This window comes from Mauremys reevesii, unplaced genomic scaffold (assembly GCF_016161935.1).
Source record: "Mauremys reevesii isolate NIE-2019 unplaced genomic scaffold, ASM1616193v1 Contig34, whole genome shotgun sequence".
Lineage (NCBI taxonomy): Eukaryota > Metazoa > Chordata > Testudines > Geoemydidae > Mauremys > Mauremys reevesii.
In genome coordinates, this window is record NW_024100845.1 from 503,957 (window position 1) to 530,655 (window position 26,699).

At 50.9% G+C, this 26,699-nt stretch overlaps 1 protein-coding gene and 1 long non-coding RNA gene across 2 annotated transcripts; one reads left to right on the top strand and one right to left on the bottom strand.

The window, feature by feature from the left end:
• The first annotated feature begins 1,394 nt into the window (after nt 1–1,394).
• LOC120393848 lies at nt 1,395–5,529 on the top strand. The gene is made up of 3 exons (XR_005592139.1): nt 1,395–1,492; nt 3,405–3,453; nt 5,441–5,529. It is a non-coding gene; the product is annotated as an uncharacterized LOC120393848 (long non-coding RNA).
• Nucleotides 5,530–14,458: 8,929 nt separating this feature from the next.
• Nucleotides 14,459–22,955, bottom strand: LOC120393847 (zinc finger protein RFP-like). The gene is made up of 7 exons (XM_039518343.1): nt 22,539–22,955; nt 20,321–20,416; nt 19,500–19,730; nt 18,880–18,902; nt 18,219–18,334; nt 16,764–16,823; nt 14,459–15,567 (listed from the first exon to the last, which is right to left on the bottom strand). The coding sequence occupies exons 1-7, from the start codon at nt 22,953–22,955 to the stop codon at nt 15,047–15,049; spliced, it is 1,464 nt and encodes a 487-aa protein (XP_039374277.1). The 3' UTR covers nt 14,459–15,046.
• Nucleotides 22,956–26,699: the final 3,744 nt, after the last annotated feature.

Genomic DNA, 26,699 nt, shown 5'->3' on the forward strand with positions numbered 1-26,699 from the left:
CGCCGATAAGCAGTGTCATCCAGAGGCATCGCCGCTGAAATGCCGCCGAATTTCGGCAGATGCTCATCCACTGCCACGGTAAAAGGTTGGGGACCACTGCTCTAGGTTCTTGCACTTTGTCATTAGTTACTCTTGTTTTCCTATTTCATTGAATTTAGTCCTGCTCAGCCCACTACCAGCTAAGTGAATGGAACCCCAGGCCAACAGCGGGTTGAGTGGCTCAGCCAGGGTATCAGCCGCCAGCCTGCTCAGCCCGCTGCCAGCCTGGGGTCCCTCAGCCCGCTGCCGGCCGGGACCCCGGGTGGCAATGGGGCAGCAGCCAGAACCCCAGAGCAGCGGTGGGCTGAGCTGCTCAGCCCACTGCTGCGTGCCATCGAAAATCAGCTTGCGTGCCACCTTTGGCACGTGTGCCATAGGTTGCCGACCCCTGCTCTATACATTAGTAAGGAGATGAGCATATTACAGTTGTTGGAGGGCTCTATTTAGCAGTAACAGGGCTATAGGAAAGTCAGTCAACATTTTTTGTTTCCCTGATGAAAACTGGCCCACTCCCTTCCCCATACCAAACTTGTCACAAATAATTGTCAACAACTTAATTTTCTGTTTTTGGCTAAGATATTGATTTTTTAAAAACAAAAATATTGAAATTTAATTCAGGGTTGTTAGCAAGCTCTTTTGGCAAACAAAGTTGTTAAATGACAATCTAAATGGCAACTCAGTACTGCTTTCATGCTTGGCTCACTCCCCAGCCTGCTGGTCCAACAGCTGCAGTAGAGGAGGAGATAGGTGGAAAACTGCAGGACCCCAAAATCCACCTCTTGGGGTGCAGAGTGGCAACAGCAGCAGCAAACTGTCATCTCCGATCATACGCCAATGGGCACCACCACCAGCCCAACGACCATGGTGAAGTTAGCACAGCATCTGATCTCAGGGACGGGGCACCCCTGGAGCCACAGCAGCTCATCCTGCCCTGTGCAGCTCCCCCAAGATGAGATGGATCGCTGGCAGCCCGGGGGAGAGACATGCTCCCCAGCTAGGGTGACCAGATCCAGATGTCTTGATTTTATGGGGCCAGTCCTGATATTTGGGGCTTTGTCTTATATAGGCACCAATTACCCCCACCTAGGGTGACCAGACAGCAAATGTGAAAAATCGGGATGGGGGTGGTGGTGGGGGGGAATAGGAGCCTATATAAGAAAAAGACCCCAAAATCGGGACTGTCCCTATAAAATCGGAACATCTGGTCACCCTACAGGTGAGTTCCTTCCCCCACCCCTTCCCAGAGACCCCAGCAGCCAATCCCCTCCCTCAGACTGTGCTGCATTCGGCTCTCTCTAGGACCCAGCAGCCCTGCTCTTACATGCTCCACTGCTTCCCATCTGTCTCAGCAGAGCGGTGCCCCCAGACCTAATGGTGCCCTAGGCTGCTGCGTGTTCTGCCTATGGCTAAGGACGGCTCTGGAGGCGGAGCTGGGGCGAGCTCCCCAGGCGAGGTTAGCTGCCGCGGGGGGGCTCCCCAGGCAGGGTTAGCTGCAGAGTGGGGCTCCCTAGGCGGGGGGAGGTGGCGGGTTCCCTGGGTAGGGGGCTCGGTTAGCTGCAGCGGGGAGCGGGGTTAGCGGAGGGTGGCGGCAAGGTGGAAGTTCGCCTAGGATGCAAAACTTACTTGCACCGGCCCTGGCTGAAAGTCCATCTGATGGTGGCTCAGGGGCCTGTGGAATGTGCTGGGAGCTCAGCCTGGGCCCTAATGGGGCAGGTGACCCTGTAACACGACCACACCCAGCAAGGCCTGCCCCCATTTTCTCCCTGTTTGTCAGTCCAGGCAGAGAGACCAGGGACTGCGGGGAGACGAAGCTCCTGTCCCCCAGGTGAGGGCTGGGGCCCAATGGCCAAGGGCAGCCGGTGTGAGGGGAGCTGGCACTAGGGGTCCTGCAGTGCACAGGGTGTGGGACAAACAGAGAGCTCTAGGGGTCCCTGGTTCAGTGCTGGGTTCGTTGGCCAAGACAGGAGCCGTCACACCTGTTCTTAGCCTGGCGGCTCCTGCTTCTGTTTCCCTGCACAGTCTCCCCAGCTCTCCGGGACTCCTGGCTCTCTGCAGATGGCAGCGGGTGTGAGGGGAGCTAGCGCTGGGGCTCCTGCGCTGTACAGGGGATGGGCTAACCAGAGCTCTCCTGTCCCCAAGGCTCTCAGGCCACTTGTCCAGCCTGGCTGCAGGAAGGGATCTGGGGACAGACAGAGGGGGCCTGGGAGAGTCTGGGGGGGGGAAGCCACCTGGGAACAGACACTGAAATCCAGCTGTGGTGAGAAAGGCAAAGGGGCAGGTGCTCTGGGCTGTGTCCCTTAGATATTCACAGCTCATGTCAGTGAAGATGCTGATTGTTCAACCCCCAGTGAGCACCCAATCAAAATTATAATTCAATGTACAATGGATCTTAGTATAATTGGTGTCAAACAGTGACTGAGAAACCGTCACCAGCCACTTCCCCAGAGATGATACCTGAGTGTTAATAAACTTCTTTCGCAAGAAGATCCCACGACCTGATCTGGTGCCTCTTGAAAGCAGAGGAAAGATTCCCACTCACATAAAAGGCTTTTGGATCAATCTCTGAGTGACTTGGTCAGTCACCCTGAGTGCCAGTCACTGCACCCCAAAACTGGGTTCTCTGCACATGCAGTGCAGGGGGGTTGGGGAGGTGAAATCCACCCCCATTCTGGGGCCAGGACATAGGGCTCCAGCACAGCACACCCTGTGCACCCTAAAGTCAGCCCCTCCCCCAGCCTGTGCAGGGGTGGGGCCACTGAGAGGGGCTGGCACTGGGAAGAAGCTGGCACGGCAGGCAGGGGCTGTTCCTCATGGGGAGGAGCTGATCAGCTGCCCTGCCTGAAGCACAACCACTGCCTGTGACACTCCGCACGTGCCCAAGGCTTGCAGTGGCCTCCTGCCCCCAAACTGTGCCCATGTCAAAAAATGGGCAGAGCTCAGTGGCCTTACCAGCATGGCCCCTGGTCTACCCTGTTCCAGTGCCCCTGGATCTCCTCACTGCTACATGGGCTAGTTTTAGGGCTTCGTGTCCTGGCCACCGTCGCTTTGGTTGGTAACTTTAGCTACAATCCCAGGGAGATGTTTGCACTGGAATTTTCTCATAAATTTAAAGACAATCTTCTCCTAAAATCTCACCCTGTCTGAATGGTCCTAGGGATTTCCCCTTTTTCTCTCCAGTTCAGACAGCAGAGTGTCTGGAAGAGGAAAGGAGAAGAGAGGTGAGATTTAAGGGTTTCATATTAGAACAGAGTCCCCACTCTGAACTCCTAAAGTTGTGTTTTAGTTATGACAGAGAAATAGACAGAGACACACTCGGGTATTTAGTATAAAAAGGTCTGAAATCATCTCTTTTGTCTCTCATTCAGGCATCTCCCAGCAATGGAACCAACATCCAATGAAGCCTCACAACAATCTGTAAGTGAGATTTACTTCCCCCCTCCTCCCATCAACCCCTCCCACTCTTCAGACTCTAGTTGGTTTGTCTCATTCACTTGCTGCCTTTTGTCATAACCTAGACCCAGATCATGCAAAGACTTTGGCATAAAAGTAACTTTACCCACTTGGGTCTCTTTGACAGGGAATGTTCAGAGTGCCCTGGAGCGCTGGCTGCAGCCCCCCTGTGCCACTGGGATTCCCCTTCCAGGAGACATTGGAGCTGCTTCTCCTCCAGCAGCTAGTCCAATCCGTCCTCTTGCTGCTGCAGCCTCACTGCTATTGGCAGTGTGCTCGCTCCAGCAGTGTCAGCATGTTTACATGCACCCCAGCTGGGAATCACACCTCCCAGGTGCTGTGTAGAGGTGCCCTCCATCAAACCAGGACATTCTTAATGTAAGCAGGGTCTCAATGAGCTCTCTCCTGGCACCTACTGATTAGCTGGGGAACAGCACTTTAGGAGCTGCCCTTGTTTGCATGAACACACCCAGGGGCGGCTCTAGACATTTTGCCGCCCGAAGCATGGAGGGTCCGCCGGTCCTGTGTGATGTAGTTAGGTCAATCTAAGCCCTGCTGTAGATGCCGATAAGTCAAGGGAAAAATTCTTTGTTACCCTAACTACTGCATCTCCTGGAGGTGGATTTACTGCATTGATAGTAAAACCTCTTTTATCGACATAGGAAATGTCTACGCTAGTCACTCATTCTTACTGGATATTGGGATGAATGCACACTCCCCGGTCCCTGGGTCTCCTTCTCCTGGTGTGGAGCTTCCAGCTTTTTCTCAAAATGCCAAATCCCAATTAACTAATTCGGTGTCCCTGCCACTCCACATATGCCTGTTCCCAGCCCCACATTAATACTGCTCCCCAACCCCACATCACTTCTACCCCCAGCCCCTCCACCAGTTGTGACCCCACAGCCCCCACATCTGCCCCCATGGCCCCTCTTCTCCTCCCATACCTGGTGCTGCAGGGAGGGCAGGGTAGGAGCTTTCAGGAGTCATAGAGCTAAGAGGCCAGGTGTTGGGTAGACAGGAGTCCTCCAGGCCATAGGGACTAGGATTACTTGGCTAGAGAAACCCATTTTTCCATTCCCAGTGGGCTGTCCCCCCCGCAATGTCTCAGTGGCACTGTATGATCCAGAATCCCAAGAGTCCTCCTGGATCATAGAGGACAGTGGCAAACAGGCTGCACAGTCCATGGAGCAGTGATGAGATTGGCTTCTCTACCACGTGTAGTAAGAGGAGGCCCTGAGATATAATCCTTGGTATCAGAGGCCTGGTTTGAGGTCTAAGCCCTGAACTAAGGTAATGGTGAAAGGTTGGTGAGAGAACTCCCACAGTCTCTGTTCAGCCTCCTGTCCTTCCAGGAGATGTTCCTGTATTGTGGGTTGGGGGGGAACCCGGGCCCACCCTCTACTCCAGGTTCCAGCCCAGGGACCCTAATGGTAGCAGCTGTTGGTAGCCAACCTTTCACTGCCAGAGTTGCTACATTTCCCTGGGCCACTTCCCCACAGCTCTCCTGCTTCTCCCTTCTTCACCCCTTACCTTAGGACTCCTTTAACAATGGTTTTAGGGTGTCTTCAGTAACCAGCCCTTCAGCCACACTTCCTCTCTTCTGGCTCCCTGACTCCCCTGCCTGACTGGAGTGAGCCCTTTTTATAGTATCAGCAGGGCCTTAATTAGAGTCAGGTGGTCACATTAACTGAATGGCCTCACCTGACTCTTTACAGGTTAATTAGAGTCAGGTGTTCTCATTAGCCTGGAGCAGCCCCTGCTCTGGTCAGTCAGGGAACAGAAAACTGTTAATCCGGTGGCCAGTATATCTGCCTTCTGCTATTCTGCTGTACCCAACTGGCCTGGTCTATCACAATTGTAAACAAACTAAGTTAAAACTGTGTATTAAGTTTGGGTTACTAAAAACAAACAAAAAAATCTTTACTATGTTAACTAACAAAAGTTGTTTAAGTTGCATCCCACAGACCAGATATCAGAAAATATCACACCCTGAAGACTCAGTATACAGTGAAGAAATCCCCAAGCATCAAGAAAAGAAAAATGAAGTGTTTCATAAATAAGAGACTGGTCAAATACACCTCTACTTACCATATATGGACAATTAAGTTAACAATCAGCTAAAAACCACTAGCTGGACCAGGATAAGCTGTCATTTAATTTCAACTTGGTTACTGTGTAAAAACAACTGTATTATTGCTGTATGACCGTATTATCATTGTACTGCTGTATTATTGCTGTATTGTATTATTGCTGTACAACATGTACAATGTGCATAACCTTGCTAAACTGTTTAACCAACACACAGGTAAAAATCAACAAACAAATGGCAGCAAACAACATGAAGGCAAGGAAAAAACAAATTGGTAAAGAAATTAAGTTACATAGTAACTATAAATTGGGTAAACAACTTGCCTGTTAGTACTAGTCATAATTTGGGTCAGTGACACTGCATCCTAACTGAGGCACATGTTATTCAAAACAATCTTGTTCAGTGTCTGGGTAGTGATATTAAATCCTGACACAGTAATATTTGATAAATTGGTTACTGTCCATTCAGTAGGTTATCTGGAAGACAGCATCCATAAGAAACAACTGGATCTACCGCAACCAATGGAACAGAAAAGCTACCCACTTCTGTTTCCTGCCCAGTAAAGCTTACCCAAGGGTAACCTATAACATGAATGGACAGTACATGTAGTAACTAATTACAATATAGTTATATATAAAGGCCTCAGTGGTAGTGTCACTACTCCAAATTTCTGTTTTTTTTCTCATATACATAGCACTGTGGGATACGCTATCATAATCCCTATCCCAGTATTTCAAAACACTCAGCCTACTTCTAATGATGAGACAGATAACCGGAATTGCCCTAATAGGCGTGTGTTTCTATCTGTGTCACCAAAGTAAAAGGGCCAGAGTACACCAGCAGACTGGAAAAACATGGTTACGCTTGGATATAAGGTGGTGTCGTAGGTACACATACATACTATACATACATGCCCATACACACTACAAATATATATGCCATATCAATATAATTCATATATATTAATTATTTGGGAGTGCTTCTAAGGCTCAATCATAATACTACATTCCTCAGTCATGGTCCCAGGCCTAACATTCCCAGGCCCAACATAAGGGACTAAAAAATAATTGGATAATAAAATCTGCCTAACAGTCATACGAGGGAATGTGCAGACTAAACAGACAGATGGGGCATAAGTGTATGGATGGTAAAATAAGGTAACCACATAACAGTGTTTAGCCCACTGGGTTATCTTTAGTCCATGCATTATGCTTTACCGGGACGATGGGTAAACATCCTCCCCATAAAAAGACAAAAAGTGGGGGAATGTAGTAAGAGGAGGCCCTGAGATATAAACCTTGGTATCAGAGGCCTGGTTTGAGGCGTACGGCCTGAACTAAAGTAGTGGTCAAGACTTTGCTAACATAAAGCAAAGTTAAGCTGTGAGCCAGAGGCAGGCCCTGCTCACAGCAGCTGGCAAGGAAAGGGCTGATGGGGCAAAAAGAGACGTACCTAAAAGGTACAGAACACTAGATATCAGACCAGTCGCATACTTGTACACTCCACACCAGGGCCGGCTTTAGGAAGTGCGGGGCCCAATTCGAAAAGTTTTGATGAGGCCCCGGCAGGGATGACTAAAACAAAAAAAACACTTTAAAAAAACCCCTTTCATTTCTTCCATGTATTATTTACTTTCCATGACTATATAAATAATAACAAAATTATATATTACATACATTGCATCATATATTAATTAGCTGATTTGTACCCTCCTTCCCCAGCTCCGCCCCGTCGAAACAAGGTTGGGGGGGGGGAGTGGGAAGAAACGGCACACATGGGGTGACCAGATCACAGCAGTAAAATAGGACCTGTCCCCTCCCTGCTCAGCCCCACCATCACACCCCTCTTCACCCCCTAGCCCCCCGCTGGCTTGCTGCATCCCTCCTACTCAGTCCCCTACCCACCACTCACCTCCTTTCACCTCCTCCTTCCCCTGCCAGAAACCCCCATGCCCGCCCCTAAAACTCCTGCTGGCTCACTGCTCGCCTCTTTGCCCACCCGCCACTTGCCCCCTCACCCTTCCCCCAAGTATAAAGCCTCATTCAAAGACCCATGGGTGACTATATTATTGCACACAGCAGTCAATCAATGCAGTTGTAGATAAATCTCTGCATTATGCATTTTTGTATAACTTTTATATGACTTTGTATTGAACCTTGGTAATATGTTATAGCAGGCCCCAAAGGTAGTGTAATTAAGGTAAAAGAAAAATGTCTTTTTGCTAGTAGAATAAGATCTTCCCCCCACTTTGTAATCAATTGCCCTGTTGAATGAACGAGGTGTGAATTAGGAAGGTGTGGAAGGCAGCACCTCCAGAGAGCTGCAACCCTTGGAGAGGGGCTGGGAGCCAGACCAAGGAGAGCTTTGCCCAGGCTGAGTGGGACGGAGTTTGGGTGCTGGGTGCAGGCTCCGGGCTGGGGCACGGGGTGGGGTGCAGGAAGGGTGGATGGGTGCAGGCTCTGGGACAGAGTTTGGGGGCCAGAGAGGGGGTGGTGGGGGCTTGGGGGAGGGGACTGCCATCACGTGGCTTCCTTCCACCTCTGCTGCCCCTCACCATAGCCTCGGTGGGGAATGGGGCTGCCCCTTGCCCAGTGTTTGCAGGAGTGGTGGCTGGGGGGAAACCCAGTCAAACTCTGGTTTTACTCTTGCGTTGATGGGTCTCTTTAACCCCTTACACACCCTTTCCTGCCTCTCTCACCCCCCTTTTCTACTGGGCTTCTTTGATCTTTTCAGTGGAGCCAGATAAAAACCACAAACCCCAGTGAGAGCAACAGGCTGAAAGACTAGACTGAACCCACCACCCAGCCTAGTCCATCCCAGAGCCCAGGACTGAGGACAAATGTCCCCACACCCCCAGGTCACCTGTTTCCACTCCTGGTCTCTCCCAGCGCTGCCAGTGATTCTGTATGGCTGCATCAGGCGGGATTTCAACCGGACCCCCCGCCCCGGTAAATTCATCCCTCTTTTGCAACCACTCTGCTCCAAGAGCACCTTCCTTCCCTGCCCTAGAGCTGTTGGATGGATAGAAAGCTGAGCTGGGCATTTGATTGATCTGGAATATTATCATGCCCCCCCTTAAAAAAAACTTAATATCCACACAGCTTTGGGGGGTATAGCCCCCCCCAAAGCCAGTCTAATTTATTGTTGTAGGGCAAACGAAGGAGCCATAGTTTAATGGAAATATTCAGCCCCTACAGTGGTCTTGCAGCAGGGAAAGCAGAGTTGATGGGAAGGGAACTGGTTTGGATAGGCGTCCTAGTCCCCTTCGTTTGCAAAATAATTTGGAGAGGGGAATCAGATCACTCTGTGCCTCAGTTTCCCCTCTTGTGTGTGTGTGGGGGGGGAGATATGTCTCAGCCTGCCCTGTTGCAAACATTTCGCATTCTCCCCTCTTGATGAATTTGATTTCCTCCTCCAAACCTCCCTCTCTCTCTCACCTGGAGTTCACAGCACTAAGTACCGGCTTGGGGCTTTTTTCCCGGGTTAAACATTACATGATCCCAACTTTAGTTTTGAAACAGACACAGGCAGGCACAGACTCACCCTCAAACAGCAACACCACCGAAAACCACAACACCAACCCAATATTACAAACCTGCGGGGAATCACAGGGTCAAACACTCACCGCTGGAAGCCCCAGCAGCTGCTCAGGTGAGTGAGGTGCACTGCAGAGATTCCTGTCTCCCACCGGACCAGAAGCTCCCTCGGCGTCTCCTCCAGGTGAGTGCTGTGGGGAGGGGAGGAAGGCTGCAAAGCACATGTGCCTTCTCCCCCCTCCCCCCTGCTGACCTGCAACACCCACTCGGCTGCCTCTGCTGGCCAGCGTCTCTCGTTGCCTAGCAACAACAGCTGCTGCTTCCGGGAGACGCAGAGCTTTGCATCCAGGAGAGACGCTGCCAGTGCGGGGCCCTCTCAGGCGCGGGGCCCAATTCGGAGGAATCGGTCAAATGGGCCTAAAGCCGTCCCTGCTCCACACAGATAACAAGGAACAGGCTGACCCATCCCAATGACAGGGCCAAAAGGGTAATATGATGGATAGAGTTGTTTTGTTCAAACCAACATGTACAAGATGAGAGGCGGCACCTTACTACGTAGAGGGGTTGTACCTTGCTACATAGAAGGGTTGCACTTCAATACGTCAGGAGCGATGTGTAACGTGTTTGTACCTGTGTATAAGAATGCATCCCTGGGGCAGTGTCTTTGTCCAGCCTAGGGGGCAGTGGAAAGTCCCGCCACGGACTGAGCTGAGTCCATTGCCAGGAAGCACAGAAGTACTGGCTAGCTGCATCTTAGCAGCACCTTGGACTTCGTTTGCCAGGGAGCTGGAGACTGTGTTTCTCTTCGACAATAAACCTGGCCGACGCGCCTTCGTACCTTACTAGAGCCTGTGGTCATTGGGGGTTCTCACGGGGTCTGCTGGGTCAGCGATCTGCACAGAGCCAGGGCAGCACACGGAGAGAACACACACACAGCCGATTGATATCAACATTGAACAGAGCAGAGCACGACACCGGTAGCATCTGACAACACCACGCAGCAGCCTCCAGGGTCACAGAGACGGCATGATAGAAAGTCCATAGGGAGAGGTCATAGAGACTAGAGTGTGTGAGGCTGATCTCCGGGCTCCCAGTGAGATATTCCCCTGCCCCTCCCCCGCGTGTCTTAGGGACACAGTCTGAGCTGGGATCCCACCACCGAGAACCAGGGTCGGATTCTCTCCCCAGGGACGGAGCCCGGCGGGAAAGTGAAGATCGGGGCCTCGTCACCAGCATCGATAAATGTCACCAGCCCCCGGTCACAGTCCAGACAAACCCGGATCCTGCTGGGGGCCCGGCTCAGGGGCAGGTGGGTCACAGGGGAGGTGAGAGCCCGGAACTCACCCTCCCACCACTCCACAGCCCAGATCCCCCCCTCAGGGCTACGGCTGATCCCTCCCTTACTCCCCACAGACTCTCTGGCCACCCCCACAGCCCACAGAGGCAAGGGACACTTCAGAGCATGGTTTTCCTGATATTTGGTCTTTGTTAAAGCCCCAGCTCCTGGAAGCATGTGACGAGGTGAGACGCTTGGCTTTTGTTTCCTAAACAAAGGAAGTTTCTAGCTTTCTTGATGGTAGAGAAAAATGTAACAATGTGATCTGAGTGCAACCTAAAGGTCTGAGAAGCCAGACAGCAAATAGAAAGAACCCAGCATTTATTATTAACTATTATTTTTAAGTCTCATGGTTTTAAAGGCAATCTCATCATATCACAGGTCCTGCCTCATGATTTTTAAACATTTGGAATTGGCAATACTGCGAGAATTCAGGCCTTAACGCTATTCACTACCCATGGAAAGTCCCCTATTTTAATGCCATCATTTACCTAAAACAGCAGAATCAACAGAAAGGGAAACAGAGAGGGCGAGGTGTGGGAATGCGCATGGAGCCAGGCTGTGGGCCCAAGCAGCAAATGAGCACAGGCCCCCTGGAGGAAGGGTGAAGTAAAGAGAGAAATTAGAATGTTCATTTTTATATTTGGGTCCTTAGAGCCTTTGCTGGAAGCAAGAGGCCTGACAACAAACTGATCGCTGCCAATGCAATATTGCCAGCACCGCGTAATCAAAAATCTTGAGGTTGGCTGAAGGAAACATGAGGGGTTTTCTCCTAAAAAATTACATTCTGGAGTTTTTGTTTGTTTCGGAGCATTCATGATTCGCTCTGGTCACGTTCTCAACCCTTTCTACTCAGCCATGAGAGCAAGAAACTGACCTTTGTTAGACAGCTGAGATTGTCACATAATCACAGGATTCCAGGAGCTGGGGTGTTAAGAGAAACACAAGCTAGTGAAAGGGTCAGTGTGAAATCGGGCAAGTTTGTGACAACGCCAATGTGAAGTTCTTGTGAGTTGATGTGGAGAGGAAACAGCTGCACTTCTAGCAATTGCTGGTCCTTACCTGGCCCCCATCCCTGCACTGTCTGAGCACCTCACAAATGCCAGTGTGCTTAGCCTCACCATACTGCTGTGCAGAGACAACCTGCCTGCAGTGTGGGGGGAGGGGGCAGTGAGGGCAGCGCCTTCAGCTGATGTTACTGAACATGCTCAGTCTGTGTGAACATGGTCACTACAAGACAGGCAGCAAATCTGGGGGACACATGACCCCATGTGCCCTCTTCCCCCGTCTCCCACACCCATATGATGCCTCTGCTGCTGTGAGATGGGGAAGGGCTGTTTCCCCCTTTTTAGAAGAGGGGAAATTCAGGCCCAGACAGAATCAGTGACTTGCCTCACTTCACACAGCGCAGAGAACAGAACCTGGGTAATTTAGCACATTCGCTACTGGGCAAATCTTTACCTCTGCAGCCAGATCCGGGGAGAAGAGGATAAGGAGATGGATGGACACGCTCAGACACAGTTTTCTGATAATCATCTCACGGACCCTCCCCACCGACCCTAGGCCAGTCTGTGCAGAGTCAGGTGATAATGGTGATGTCACCAGTCCTTGATGTGGCCTTTGTCCTTGGCCCAATACTGACCCCATAATCACTGGGTGGTAACTCCCTTCTCTTCATCTATAATAATGCCTGAATCTGTAATTTTCACTCCATACATCTGAGGAAGTGGTTTTTTTTACCCACGAAAGCTTATGACCAAATACATCAAACTCAGGGTTGTGAGTTCAATACTTGAGGGGGCCATTTAGAGATTTGGGGATTTAGCAGGGGATTGATCCTGCTTTGAGCAGTGGGTTGGACTAGATGACCTCCTGAGGTCCCTTCCTGTGATTCTATGATTTCTATGAAATCTGTTAGTCTTTAAGGTGCCACTGAACTCCCCGTTGTTTTTGTGGATACAGACTAACACAGCTACCCCCTATTACTGTCTGGGCTGGTTCTGCTGGGCGGAAATACGAGCCAGGGATCCTCGTTTGGGTTTTGTCTGACTGTGGGCAGAGGAGTGTCAGGTCTGAGAGACGGGACAATGGGGACTGCTCGGCACAGAAAGCTGGACATGCTGAAGTCCACAATTAGCAGCAATTGCTCCTCTGCATGGGCTCTTTGCTGCTGGAGCTTCCCGCAGCTATTTCCTACCAATAGATTTCCCTCCACAGGTCTAGATTCTGACTCGGGTTGTACCATTGCTCCTTTGACCTCAGCAGTTAGCCAGTGTTTGGGGCCTGGCAAGGTTCTTCCATTGGCAGGAGAAATGGAGTATAGGAGTCAGATATTTCTGTGGTGCAATCTGTATTAGTTACAAACAATGTCCACACATTCCTGTGCCCTGAACATGGTACAAACAAATAGCAGCTGGCAGTTTTCTTACTTAGGACTCCAAGTCTGCCTTTCCAGGGAACCCTGGACCTGAAGCAAACTCTGTTACTCAGTTTCCTATTGAGATCACACTCAGGACTGGTTCTCCTGGCTTTCTGCCTCACGCACACCAAGCTGCCAGCCAGTCCCTCAGCCCCTGTGTTTCCAGGCAGCTCCAGGAAACCCCCTCTTAGGCCTGCTCTACACTTAACACTTAGATCAACCTGGCAACATTATTCCGGACTGAGAAACTTTGTGTGCTCTGAGCGCCACAGCTAGATCAACCTAACCCCTGGTGCAGACAATGGAATTCTGCCGGTGACCTTGCTACAGCTTCTCAGAAAGGGGGATAAACTAGAGTGATAGAAAAACCACTTCTGTCAATGTAGGAAGCATCTACACTAGGGCACTTCAGGGACACAGCTGTAACATTGTAGCTCTGCCACTCTAGCCACTGGCCCACCCCTAAACCTTAGGTTAATCTAGCTACATTGCTGTCAAGGTTCCTCCCCCACTCTGAACTTTAGGATACAGATGTGGGGACCTGCATGGACCCTTCTAAGCTTAACTACCAGCTTAGATTTGGTTTTGCTGCCACCATCCAGATTCCTCAGTCTGGAACACCCTGTTTCCTCTCAAAACCTTCCCCTCCCTGGGTAGCCTTGAGAGATTTTTTCACCAAGTTCCTGGTGAACACCGATCCAACCCCTTGGATCTTAACAAAGGATAATTTAACCATCCCCCATCCTTTCCCCCACCAATTCCTGGTGAGTCCAGATCCAATCCCCTTGGATCTTAAAACAAGGAAAAATCAATTAGGTTCTTACAAAGAAAGCTTTTAATTAAAAAAAGAAAGGTAAAAATAATCTCTGTAAAATCAGGATGGAAAATACTTTACAGAGTAATCAGATTCATATAGCCCAGAGGAATCCCCTCTAGCCTTAGGTTCAAAGTTACACCAAACAGAGGTAAAATCGTCTCAGCAAAAAGGAACATTTACAAGTTGAGAAAACAAAAATAAAACTAACACGCCTTGCCTGGCTGTTACTTACAAGTTTGAAAGATGAGAGACTGGTTCAGAAAGATTTGGAGAGCCTGGATTGATGTCTGGTCCCTCTTAGTCCCAAGAGCAAACAACCCCCAAAACAAAGAGCACAAACAAAAGACTTCCTCCCACCAAGATTTGAAAGTATCTTGTCCCCTTATTGGTCCTTTGGGTCAGGTGTCAGCCAGGTTTCCTAGCTTCTTAACCCTCTAAAGGTAAAAAAGGATTTTGGTGTCTCTGGCCATGAGGGATTTTATAGTATTGTACACAGGAGGGCTGTTCTCTTCCCTTTATAGTTATGACAATTGCTCAGAGCTGTGACAACTTACACACCCTGTGTGATGTAGTTAGGTCAATCTAATCCCTGATGTCAAGTATCAGAGGGGTAGCCGTGTTAGTCTGGTTCTGTAAAAGCAGCCAAGAATCCTGTGGCACCTTATAGACTAACAGACGTTTTGCAGCATGAGCTTTTGTGGGTGAATACCCACTTCATCGGATGCAAGTGGGTATTCACCCACGAAAGCTCATGCTGCAAAACGTCTGTTAGTCTATAAGGTGCCACAGGATTCTTTGCTGCTAATCCCTGATGTAGATGCAGATAGGTCAAGGGAAAATTTTTTGTTGCTCTAACTACTGCCTCTCCTGGAGGTGGATTTATTGCATTGATGGTAAAACCTCTTTTCTCCTCCTGCACCCCAAGACGTTCTTCACCCCTTCCCCTCCCATACCTGATGCTGCAGGGAGGGAGGAGGAGGAGCTTCCAGGGATCATAGAGCTAAGAGGCCAGAGGTTGGGTGGACAGGAGTCCTCCAGGCCATAGGGGCTAGGATTACTTGGCTAGAGAAACCCATTTTTCCATTCCCAGTGGGCTCTTCCCCCCCATGTCTCAGTGACACTGTCTGACCCAGGATCCCCAGAGTCCTCCTGGATCATAGAGGACAGCGGCAAAGAGGCTGCACAGTCCCTGGGTCAGTGATGGGATTGGCTTCTCTACCATGCAGAAGCCTCCAGGGTCACAGAGACAAGGGTGTGTGATAGAAAGTCCACAGGGAGAGGTCATAGAGACAAGGGTGTGTGAGGCTAGAGAGTCTGATTTCAGGGCTCCCAGTGAGCTATTTCCCCTCCCCTGCATGTCTCAGGGACACAGGCTGAGCCGGGATCCCCGCCACACCCAGAACCAGGGTCGGATTCTCCCCCGAGGGACGGAGCCTGGTGGGAAAGTGAAAATCGGGGCCTCGTCACCAGCATCGATAAATGTCACCTGCCCCCGGTCACAGTCCAGACAAACCCAGATCCTGCTGGGGACCCGGCTCAGGGGCAGGGGGGTCGCAGGGGAGGTGAGAGCCCAGAACCGATCCCCCCACTGCTCCACAGCCCAGATCCCCTCCTCAGGGCTATGGCTGATCCGTCCCTTCCTCCCCACAGCCTCTCTGGCCACCCCCACAGCCCAGCGTTCCCCATCCCCCACCTCCACCTCCACCTCCCAGCAATGTCTCCCCGAGGTGAATCCCTCACAGCCCAGCACACAGAGCTCAGTGTCAAATCTCTCAGGGTTGTTGGGCAGTCGCTGCCGTGTGTCTTCCCGTCTCACACGTTTCCGATCCTCAGACAGGACGAGTTGGGGATGAGCCGTGTCTGGATCCAGAGTCACATTCACTGGGGAGAGAAAATCAGAGCGTTAGGGGCACAGCTCGGCCCTGGGGGTGGCTGGGACCATTTCTCAGACTCCCCAGCAGCTCTGTCCTGGCTGGGACAGGCCTGGATCCCATGGAGCTGCCTCTGCCCTGGGCACCAGAGACTGAGCAGAAATGTCACTGTAGCTCCTCAGGGTAGTGATCGATCTATCGGGGATCAATTTATAGAGTCTAGTCTAGACAAGATGAAGCCCCATCCCCAGCCCAGAGAGGAGGGAGGAGCTGCCAGCATCACAGGGAGAGCATCTCCCCAATCCAGGAAGCAGTGAGCTGCTCCAATGGGAGAGCCCAGCCCTGGCCAAAGGAAAGGCAGGATGTTGGAGAGAGTGAAGGGGAGACCCCCTGCACCAGGGTAAAGCAGAGGGATGTATCATCCCTCAGGGCAGAGAGCTCTGTTCGGGGGCTGCTCAGTGAGTGTTTCTGTTCTTCAGTGTGGGCATGAACTCAGCACTAAGGTTGGTGTCAAGAGTGTTTGTGTGATGTCAGTCTGGGATCTCCCCACGAGTTCTGGAACCTTGGAACAAGTTGCTGTGGGGGGCATGAGGTCTCACCACCTGTGGCCACATCCCCTCCATGGCCTTGCCCCACTCCTCCTCTTCCTGCTGAGGCCCCGCCCCCTGGCCAGGCTGAGAACTTGGCTGCTGTGGAGAGCTTCTAATCCTCCACCTCTGTTGGTGGGTTTCTGGGGGGCCTAAGAGCTGCCCCCAGCCCAGGTCCCCGCTCTCTGGAATACGTGATGTTGGCTTGGGATCTCCCCAGGAGTTCCGGACCCATGGTAGAAGTTGGGGGTGGGGCACGAGATCCCACCACTGGTGGCCCCGCCCACTCCGTGGCCCTGCCCCATTACTCCTCTTCCCACCAAGTCCTGACCCCTGGCCAGGCTGGGAGCGTTGCCTGCTGGGGAGAGCTCATGACCCTCCACCTGTCCTGGGTGGGTCTCTGGGGGGCCTGAGAGCAGCCCCCATTCCATGTCCCCGCTCCCCGGGGTGCTCCACCCAGGGCAGGTGGAGGGTGCAGGGCTCCACATTGCCACTAGAGCACCCTGGGTGGGAGCCCAGCTCTGGTTTCTGGCCTGGACATGGGCAGGGTCTCGGGGGAAGAGGAGCAGGGGTGGGGCCTCTGAGAGGGGCCAGTGCTGGGAAGAGGCTACAATCTCACCCTGTCTGTGTGCTCTGAGTGGTTCCCCTCTTTTTCTCTCCAGTGCAGATGGCAGAGTGTCTGTAGGGGAAAGGATAAGAGAGGTCAGATTTCAGGCTTCATATGTATAACAGCATCATCACTCTGATCTCCTAGAACTGTGTTTTCATCATGACACAGAAAGAGACGGAGACACACTCAGGTATTTAATGTGAAAATGTCTGAAACCTCTTTCCTCTCTCATTCAGGCATCTCCCAGCAATGGACCCAACATCCTTGTGAACTCCCAACTTGTCAAAAGACATGAAATTGTAGAAAAGACCCTTGGGTTCTGATTCTGTCATCCCAGATCTGCTTAGGTTTCATCAGGGGAAGTTTGAGTCGCAAGACTGAGGTCCCAGTTATGCTGGTACGCCCTCAAGGTGATATTGGACACTGGACTAGGAACTATTTCTGAAAGAACTCTTTACAGCTAGAAAGCTCGCCATCTCCGCTATGAATCTGAACCTCGATGAATCAAACTCATGTCTGTGTGTATACTGATCTTTTAACCATACTCTCTCTCTCTCTCTCTCTCTCTCTTGTTTTTTAATAAAGCGTAGTTTCGTTAACAAGAAATGGCTGTAGCATGTATTTGGGTAAGATCTGATACATTTGTTAACCTGGGGCCTAATGTGTCCGATCCCTTGGGATTGGTAGAACCTTTTCTGTTATATGATGAAGTAAGATTTTCAGAAATCATTGTATTTGACATAAGGGAAATATTTCCTTAAGTGACCTTGTTATTAAGTGATGTGTTCATAAATTGCTCTGTGGGACAAAGAGATGTTTCAACCACACAATGTGCTTAAAGACACCAGACACCCACAATGTGCTGCCCAGGAGCAGTTACCAAAGTCCAAAAAACCCCATGTGGAGAAAAAGGTCAAAGTGACCCGTGCACATCAGTGTGTAATGACTGGTAATGAACGAATCAGAAACGAGAATAACTTGAAAATAGCTTGGACAGCAAAAGCCCTGCCAGTTAGAAGATACTTACAATGGATAACACACATGCATGTGTAGTGTATGAGTTATACAAGATACTTCCTATTCATAAAATTCAAAGGTGATTGGAAAAGAACTAATAAATATATACTCTGGATGTGTATAATACGTCAGACATTGTAAGGAGCATCATAGGAGAAATGCATCATGACCTGCCTGTGCCCCAGGAGAAGGTAACTGGGCAGTATTTCTTTCAGTATGTCTGTCATTTCTTACTTTAACAGTAATTGTAAGGGCAAGCCATGGTTTTAGAACAAATAATGGTTTGAATTAATCAGTCTGAGTGTCTTGGACCCTAAGTGTGTGGCATTCTCATCCAACAATTAAATGGAAGCATAATGTGATTATAAACCAAATGACCAGCACCATTTTCTTTCCACACCCTCAGACACTGATCCCAGTTTCCCCTCCTAGATCCCTTCTAGGTACCTTTGAACTTCCTCAGAGCCTCCTGTAGCGCAATAGTTTTCTGGGAGAAACCACTGACTCGCTCCTCCAGTTCAGAAGAAATCTCCTCTGGCTGCTGCAACTTCCTCTTCTTACACCTATTGAGAAACAGTGATTACAGTTCATTGTAAGACTCATTATAAGTGGTTGCTAGGGAGTCGCTGCTCTAATGGGCCTGGAGTTAGAATTCTTCTGCTTCTCCCAGCTGCAGAAATCTGTCCCCTAGGAACTAGACTGAGGCACCAACTCCCACCTCCCCAGCTCATTCCACACAGGTCTCCAAACAGTCCTCAGGCGGGAAAGACTCTTGACCACTGCTGGCCTGGGCTGAATGGTAACCAGGGCCCCAGCAGTGACAGGCCCATATTTCATCTCCACAATCCTGAGGAGGCCAGTCCCCCAGGGAGGTGACATCTCTGGGAAATACTTGAGGTCAGTCCTTCCCACTGCATGGAGAATTCCAGAGTTTTCTCTGCAAGGGTGAGAACCTCTGGATGAAGTTGATCAGAGAGATTTGTATCTAGAATGTGACCTTCCCCACACATTTTGCTGTACAGCCCGGGGGAGATGCAGTGCTAACATCACCATTAAGCCCTTTCCCAGCATTGTGAAGTGTGAGGGGGAGTGAGAGGGAGCTACGTACCTGCTCAAGGTGCTTCTGACATCCTAGAGGGGAAGGAGGGGGAGAGAGAGAGAGGAAAGACTGTCAGTTCCATTTGATTCACACAGGGGATCCCAGGGAAGGGATTTTGCAAATATGCGGAAGAGAGGCCCTGCCCTGACCCCAGGGCCATGGATTCCCTGAGCTAATTGGGCTTTTCCATCTCTAAGATCTCTGTCTGTAACTGTGCAAAGAACAATAGTCACTCACATGTCAGCAACGCACACGCCGAGTTACACTCAGATCTCTGACTGCTGGCTCCAGTGCTTATGATTCAGGAGCCCTCCCTTCCCTGTGTGGGGATCTGGGATGTTTCTAACCACAGGTGCTGGCTTCTAATTGTCCCTGGAGGTGCTCAACCCCAGGCCCTGCCCGGACTCCTCCCCTTCCCCTTCCCCTTCCTCCACCCTCCCTCTTAACACTGAGGCAGGTGGGAAGCGCTGGGAGGGAGGGGGAGGAGTTGATCGGTGGGCATGAGGCGTTGGGAGGTAGAGGGGGGAGCTGGCTGCCAATGGGTGCTAAGCACCCACTAATTTTTTTCCATGGGTGCTCTGGCCCTTAAGCACCCACGGAGTCAGTGCCTCTGTTTCTCCCTGTCTCACCTGCAGGAATTCACTGGCTGGCTTCTGACACTTCCCCTCCAGCTCACTGATCAGCTCACTGAGATGGGAAATCTGCTCGGAGAGTTTACTGACATTTTCATTCTGGATCCTCACAATCTCCTCATCCAGCTTTTTCAGCTGGGCCAGCAGGAGTCGCTCTTGTTCCTTCAGGAACTGCCTCAGTTGCTGAAATTCAGACACAATCTTCTGCTTTTCGGTTTGTGTTTGTTTCTGTATGAAAATAGAGCAAGGGCTAGTCAGGGACATGGATGGAGCCTGGGGTCCTTTCACGGAGAGCTGAGTGTGCAGCAGGAGGGAGAACTTAGATGAAAATCCTAAGATTTCTGACATGTGACTTTACCCTAGGGAGAGTATTCTCTCACAACTTCCCCTTCAGCCACTATATCTCTGAAAGGGAGGTTTCCATGTCTGTCATGTTAGTATATTATGTCATTCATGGTCTCTGGGAATTCAGACCCAGAGCAGCAGGAGGCAGGACTCAGCACTACACTGACAGAGACACCAGGGGAGAAAAAAGAAACAAACATGTTAATGCACGAAATGACCAGACGCAGTGGACAGCACTTCACGGGGATATTCAGTTCTCTTGGGGAGGATTTCTGGGCAAGTCACAAGAGCTAGACATTAACTGATCAGCTGAAATGGAACTTTAGGGCTTGTCTATGCACAGATCTAACCCAGTAATCCATGGTCATGGAGAAACACTCACAAGCCCACGTTCACCAAGGCCACACAGGAATCTGCCTCCAAACAGATCTCCCACTGCCAGTCCCTGCTGGTTCATAACAACAGGCACCTACCAGATACTCCTGGCTTTTCCCCTCTCCAGTCACTTTCAATCCCAGCAGCTTTTCTCGCTCTTTCCTCAGAATCTTCAATTGGGTCTGGATTTTTTCCTGAAGAAACAGAAAGGATTTGGGAACTTGAATTTGAATGGTTGAGAGGGGTGTGGAGCTTTTCGTTTTTTCATCCAAGATGACTGTTGGTCCTAATCACTTTGTGACATTAGGGCCACCAAGGAGATGAAACCTTATCAATGCAGACTGGGAGTGGGTCATTATCAGACTTGTTACCAATTCAGATTCAGTCTTTTTAGTAATTAGACAGAGATCTCAATTATAACCAAGCTTTACTGGTATTTGTGAATTGATGAGTGGTACAGAGCATAACAGGACATTGGAGTCACTTGGGGGTGAATCAATAAATCTGTTTTTGAGGTTTAATGAACAAAGTGATACAAATCCCATAAGTCACCAGGGTTTCAATATGGGCTGGGATTTCAGCCCTGAAGCCCTGGGACTTCACTGGTTGGGCAGAGCTGGTCTAGGCACCAGGGCAAACTCCATGAGACGTCGGGAGGCCATTCATCCGGTTGGAAGCTCCACAGTCCCAGTTTTGTGGAGCACTATTCGTGTCTGGTAGGGTCCCAGGACTGGGTGTGGCTTCGTCCGGTGAAAAAGAGGGAAGAGGAGACCGAGGATGCAGGAGGACACCGGTGAGGGTGGGGGCAGAGGTGAGAGTGGCACTTCCATGCAGAATGATGTAGGTGGGGTCCAGCTGACAAAGGCGGGGGAGTGCCCAAGCAGGCTGATCGATTCAGGTGCGGGAGGGCCCCATGCAGGCAGGCGTTGGGACGTCCTATATTCTGGGAATGCCTCAGGGCCCCTCCTAATGAGGCAGATCTGTATAAGGAACTGTTGGGATTTGCCCCTCTGCTGCCCTAAACCCTTTCCGTGGCAATGCCCTCTGGGTAGGTCCCCACTGTCCCATTCCCTGGTAAAGATCCTGGAAGCAGTGCATTCTGGGAGATTTCTAATGGCTGCCTGGTGGGACTAACAGAACAGCTCTGGCTGGTCCCTGCCCACAAACACAACAGAACAGGTCAGACTGGCACCGGTCAGCTCCAGCCTGGGGTTAGTTTTGCTACAATCCAGTGTAATCCCAGTGGTACTTGGCATGGACCTGAGCTGTCTAGAGCCCTTTTGTGTGCGGACTGTAGGTGCTCGGGGTCCCACACACCGTTTAGCCCAGTGATTTCCTCTAGTCCAGACCAGTAGCATCTGAGTTTAACCCTTCATGGAGTAACACAGGAGTTCAGATTCCCCGCAGGAAACCTCGTCTCCCTGGTGAGTCTGGGGCTTTTCTCAAGGAGTCTTTTCCCCCTACTGTCCACATGTCATCATTGCTCTGTGCTCCTGAGGGGACAGTATAGCCTAGTGGTTAGGGCACTGGGCTTGGCCTTGGAAAAATGGGGGTTTATATCCAGCTCTGACACTGACCTACTGAGTGACCTTGGACAAGTCACTTCCCCTCTTTGTGCCTCAGTTTCCCCTTCCACCTTTTGCCTCTCTTGACCAGTTAGACCAGGGGTGGGACAATATGGGAGCGGGGAGGGGCCAGCCTCCTCAGCCAGGAGATCAGAGGACGAGCAGGATGGTCCTGTGGCTGGATGTGTCCCATGGGCCGTAGTTTCCCCACCTCTGAGTTAGACTATGAATGGCTCAGGGCAGGGATTGTCCCTCACTGGGTTTTCTACAGGGCCTCCCACAATCGAGGTCAGATCTCATGTGGGGGTTGTAGGGGCTGCTGGGATGCCATAACAATAATAAACACTGTGATACAATCAGAAATAACAGCCACAGCTTGTAACTCCCCCTTCTCCAGCCTGAAGGCAGTGCTCCCACATAGACTGGCCTGCAGCTCTTGTGAATCAAACATCACTGGGCATTTAATAAATTCTGGTCTGCAGAGAGTTCCCTTAGTTCACTGGTGGGAGCTGGGTTTGAAAAGGATTCAGCTGCTCAGAGAAAACTTTCCCACATCAGACAATTTTTAAATCGTTCTCTTGCCTTTCTTGCCAGGCTGGAGTATCATTAATTTGTACAGCCTCTTTCATGCAATGAAGGCCACACACAACTGAGTGACACAGATACACCAGTCTCAGGAAACTTGTGATGCTATTAAGTTTGCATTTCAATTACAGGTTATTATCCATTAGACGGGACAGCAGTTCCCTACCTTGTACTCCTGAGCAGCCTCCTGGATGGGAACCACCGTGTGAGCGCGGTGAGCCCGGGATCTGTCGCACACCACACAGATGGGGCTTTGATCCTCTTCACAGAACAGTTTCAGAGCCTCCTGGTGTTTCCCACACACCCTGTCCCCTCCGCTTCCCTTTGCTGCCTGTAAACTCAGTCGCTTGGCGATTTCTACCATGTTTGCCAGCTGCCTGTTGGGCCTGAGGTTTCTCTGTTGCACAGTTTGTCTGCACTGAGGGCAGGAGGCGGCTGTAGCAGATCCCTCCCAGCACTGGCTGATGCAGGCTCGGCAGAAATTGTGCCCACACTCCACACTGACAGGTTCTGTGAAATACTCCAGACAGACGGGACATGTCGCTTCCTTCTGGAGACTTTCCACGGGGTTCTCTGCAGCCATGGCTCCCTCTGGGCAGTTTGTAACAGGCTTTGGCCTGGTCTACACTAGGACTTTAATTCGAATTTATCAGCGAACTAACCGCTCAACCGTCCACACCAGGAAGCCATTTAATTCGAACTAGAGGGCTCTTTAGTTCGAATTTGGTACTCCACCCCGGCAGGTGGAGTAACGCTAAATTCGCACTTGCTAGCTCGAATTAGGCTTGGTGTGGATGCTAATCGAACTTAGCAGCTCGGGAGCTATCCCACAGTGCACCACTCTGTTGACGCCTGGACAGCAGTCCGAGCTTGGATTCTCTGGCCAGCCACACAGGAAATGACCCGCGAAATTTGAATTCATTTTCCTGTCTGGGCGGTTTGAATCTGACGTTCTGGTTGCACATCGGGCGAGCAGCACCTGCAACGATGCAGAGCTCTCCAGCAGAGGAGTCCGGCAATCCCAGAATAGAAAGAGGTCCCCAGCATGGAGTGACCGGGAAGTCCAGGATCTGATCGCTGTGTGGGGCGAGGAGTCTGTGCTCGAGCTGCGCTCCAACAAGCGAACGCAAGACCTTCGAGAAGGTCTCTAAAGCCATGAAAGACAAAGGATACAGCCGGGATGCGATGCAGTGCCGCGTGAAAGTGAAGGACCTAAGACAAGGGTATCAAAAGTCAGAGCGCAAACGGACGCCCGAGCCCAGCCCCAGACATGCCGCTTCTACGAGGCACTGCATGCCATTCTAGGTGGGTCTGCCACCAGTGCCCCACCAGTGACGGTGGACTCCGAGGACGGAATAGTGTACGGGACAGTTCCTCCTGTTCGCCGATGGGGAAGATGAGGAAGGGTCTTTAGAGGACGGCGCAGGCGACATAGAACACTCTCCCGCTTTCCCTGACAGCCAGGATCTCTTCATCACCCTCACAGAGATCCCCTACCAACCGTCCCCGCTCATTAACCAGGACTCGGAATCAGGGGAAGGATCATAAGTGCTACAAACAGGGAAACATTTATTTTTTTAAGAAACAGGGATTTATATAAAAAATAGAAATACTATATAAACATTTTTAAATATGAAACTAAACAAACAGCAGGTCTACACAAACAGCAATGGAGCAAAAGTCCTCTGGGGATATTTCAAAAGCTCTCAGAGAGCAGCTGGAAAAGCCTCAGCAAGAGGTTTCTTGGGAGAGGTGCTTTATTGGGTGCTCCGTTGAAGCACACTCTTCCGCGCCATGCCATCCTCAGGTAGAGGGGGACCATCGCCTCTACGAGCATGGCAGCGTAGGGTCCTGGTCTGTGCAGGGCTTCTATTAACATCCGCCTCTGTGTGCGCCTGACACGCCTCAGGGTGATGTCGTTGTGGAAGTGCTGCATCTAATTAGTGGAATTAGTGTACTGTTACTATTGTGCATGGTAGACTTTTACTTTGCATAAGAAAGAACCTCGCTTAACAGAGTTTTACTTTGCATAAGAATGACCCTCGCTTAACAGAGTTTTACTTTGCATAAGAATGACCCTCGCTTAACAGACACGTGTTGCAGGACTCAGAGGAAAAGCATACGGGGTCTTTCGCGGTCACTGGCGGGAGATGCCGCATAACGCTCATCTTTTCTGCTTTGCACATTGCCTCCAGCAGGAGAGCACAGCTAAGCACTATCTGATAAGCAGTCTGTACTGTAAGGCTTACCAGGACTTTGTGCAAGATGGATGCAGCTGTCTCTCTCGCTTGTCGCTATCCAGTGCAATCGCGCCGCCAATGAGAACGTATTCAAATCTCGGACTAGTTCCGAGATCTCCTGAGACTTGGTTCCTGTTTGGTCTTCTTAACTGAAAATGACTAGACTGTGTTTACTGTTGGCAAACATGTATTTGTTCAAGGAAATCACCTACTTTTTCGCATCACACAGCTTCGCTCCTTCACGGACTGCCCCGCCATCCCCCTCGCAGAGGCTGGCTCAGATTAGACGCCGAAAGAAAAAGACAAGGGACGACATGTTCCAGGAACTGATGGCCAGCTCCAGAGCGGAGGCGGCAGAGCAGAGACAGTCGAGGGAGAGCCTGTGTCCGCAGCATCGCCCACACCTGGAACGGGAGGATAGGTGGCGGCAGGAAGACCAGCAGGCGACTCAAACGCTGCTTGGTCTAATGAGGAGCAAACGGACACGCCCGGCGCCTTGTAGATGTTCTGCAAGACCACAGGCAGGAGGAGAGAGCCCTGCAGTGCATCTGCAACCGCTCCAACGCCAAGAAGTCCTGTCCCCTCACCCAAAGTGACAAGAAGGAGGCGGTAGGGGCCGTGAGAACTGTCACTGCACCGCAGCAGAGCGCTAATGTACAAGACACCTCTCGCTGTAAATTTGTAGAAGTTCTTCCCTTACAGGATCACCCAGTCCCAAATCCAAGTTTCAACCCCCACTGTGTATAACATTATTAAAAGCGGTTTGTTGTTACTCTCTGTTTCACACGCGTGTCAGAAGACTTTGTGGGGGGGGGGATTTTTAATTACAGTGCATAGCCCCCATTACCCGGGTAAAGACTTGGGGGCAGGGTCAACTGCAGGGCACAGACCGACTGCAGTCACTCGGCACCCGGGAGAGTCTGGGTGGTGTCTGCTGCCCCGGTCTTTCCTTGATGTGTAGGGTCCTGGTGCCTGACATCCCGAATGTAAAGGCAGGCTTCCTTCACATGCATTTGGACCGTAGTCACGATCCTCCCGGTGCCCCGAGCCCCAAAAAGAGACCTCATCCAGGGGCAGATACTCACCCTTCCCCACACCCCTCACCCTTCCAACGCCCAAACCCACAGCCGTCATGGTAACCCCTATCCAAGGACGGCACCCCTCGCCCCTTCCTGCAAACCCACCCATCAGTGCACACCTTAACCAGCACAGAATGCTTCCATGTTTCAACGAAGAAACAGAAATGCAAAGTCAACGAAAGATTTATTATTAATTACTAAAACATGTCCTTAGTTTTAAAACGTCCTTGGGAAGTGGGGAAAACTTGGTTTATGATCAGGCTCTCTTAAAATCAAGTGGACAGTCACAGGTTACCCTGCTCTGCGAGGAAACTCGCTTTCAAAGCCTACCTGATGCATATCGCTTCCCGCTGGGATATTCTCTCAGCACGGGTGTCTGGCTGATCATAAACAGCAGCCAGGCGATTTGCCTCAACCTCCCAAGCGGCCAAAAAGGTCTCGCCCTTGCTCTCACAGAGATTGTGGAGCACACAGCAAGCAGCAATAACTACGGGATATTCTTTCGCTGATGTCCGAGAGTCAGTAAGGTCCGCCATCTCCCTTGAGACGTCCGACAGCACACTCCACCACCATTCTGCACTTGCTCAGCCGGTAGTTGAAGAGTTCCTTTTCAGTGTCCAAGGCGCCTGTATAGGGCTTCATGAGCCAGGGCATTAGCGGGTAGGCCGGGTCCCCGAGGATCACTGTAGGCATCTGCACATCCCCAACCGTTATTTTGTGGTCCGGGAAGAAAGTGCCTGCCTGGAGGCGTCTAAACAGACCAGAGTTCCTGAACACACGCCATGAACCTTGCCCGCCCACCCGACGCTGATGTTGGTAAAACGTCCCCATGGTCCACCACAGCTTGCAGCACCATTGAAAAGTAGCCCTTTCGGTTAATGTACTCGCTGGCCTGGTGGGCTGGTGCCAGGATAGGGATGTGAGTCCCATCTATAGCCCCACCGCAGTTTGGGAATCCCATCGCGCGGCCATCGATGATGACCTGGACATTTCCGACAGTCACTACCT

What these genes read in the sequence shown, in the direction of transcription:
- LOC120393847 (XM_039518343.1), bottom strand. Translation starts at nt 22,955, where the DNA reads ATGGCTGCAGAGAACCCCGTGGAAAGTCTCCAGAAGGAAGCGACATGT. An exon ending in GGAAAAGCCAGGAGTATCTG is followed by an intron (nt 19,731 to 20,320) that starts GTAGGTGCCTGT and finishes ATTTTCATACAG; the next exon opens with AAACAAACACAAACCGAAAA. An exon ending in CAGCCAGTGAATTCCTGCAG is followed by an intron (nt 18,903 to 19,499) that starts GTGAGACAGGGA and finishes CTTCCCCTCTAG; the next exon opens with GATGTCAGAAGCACCTTGAG.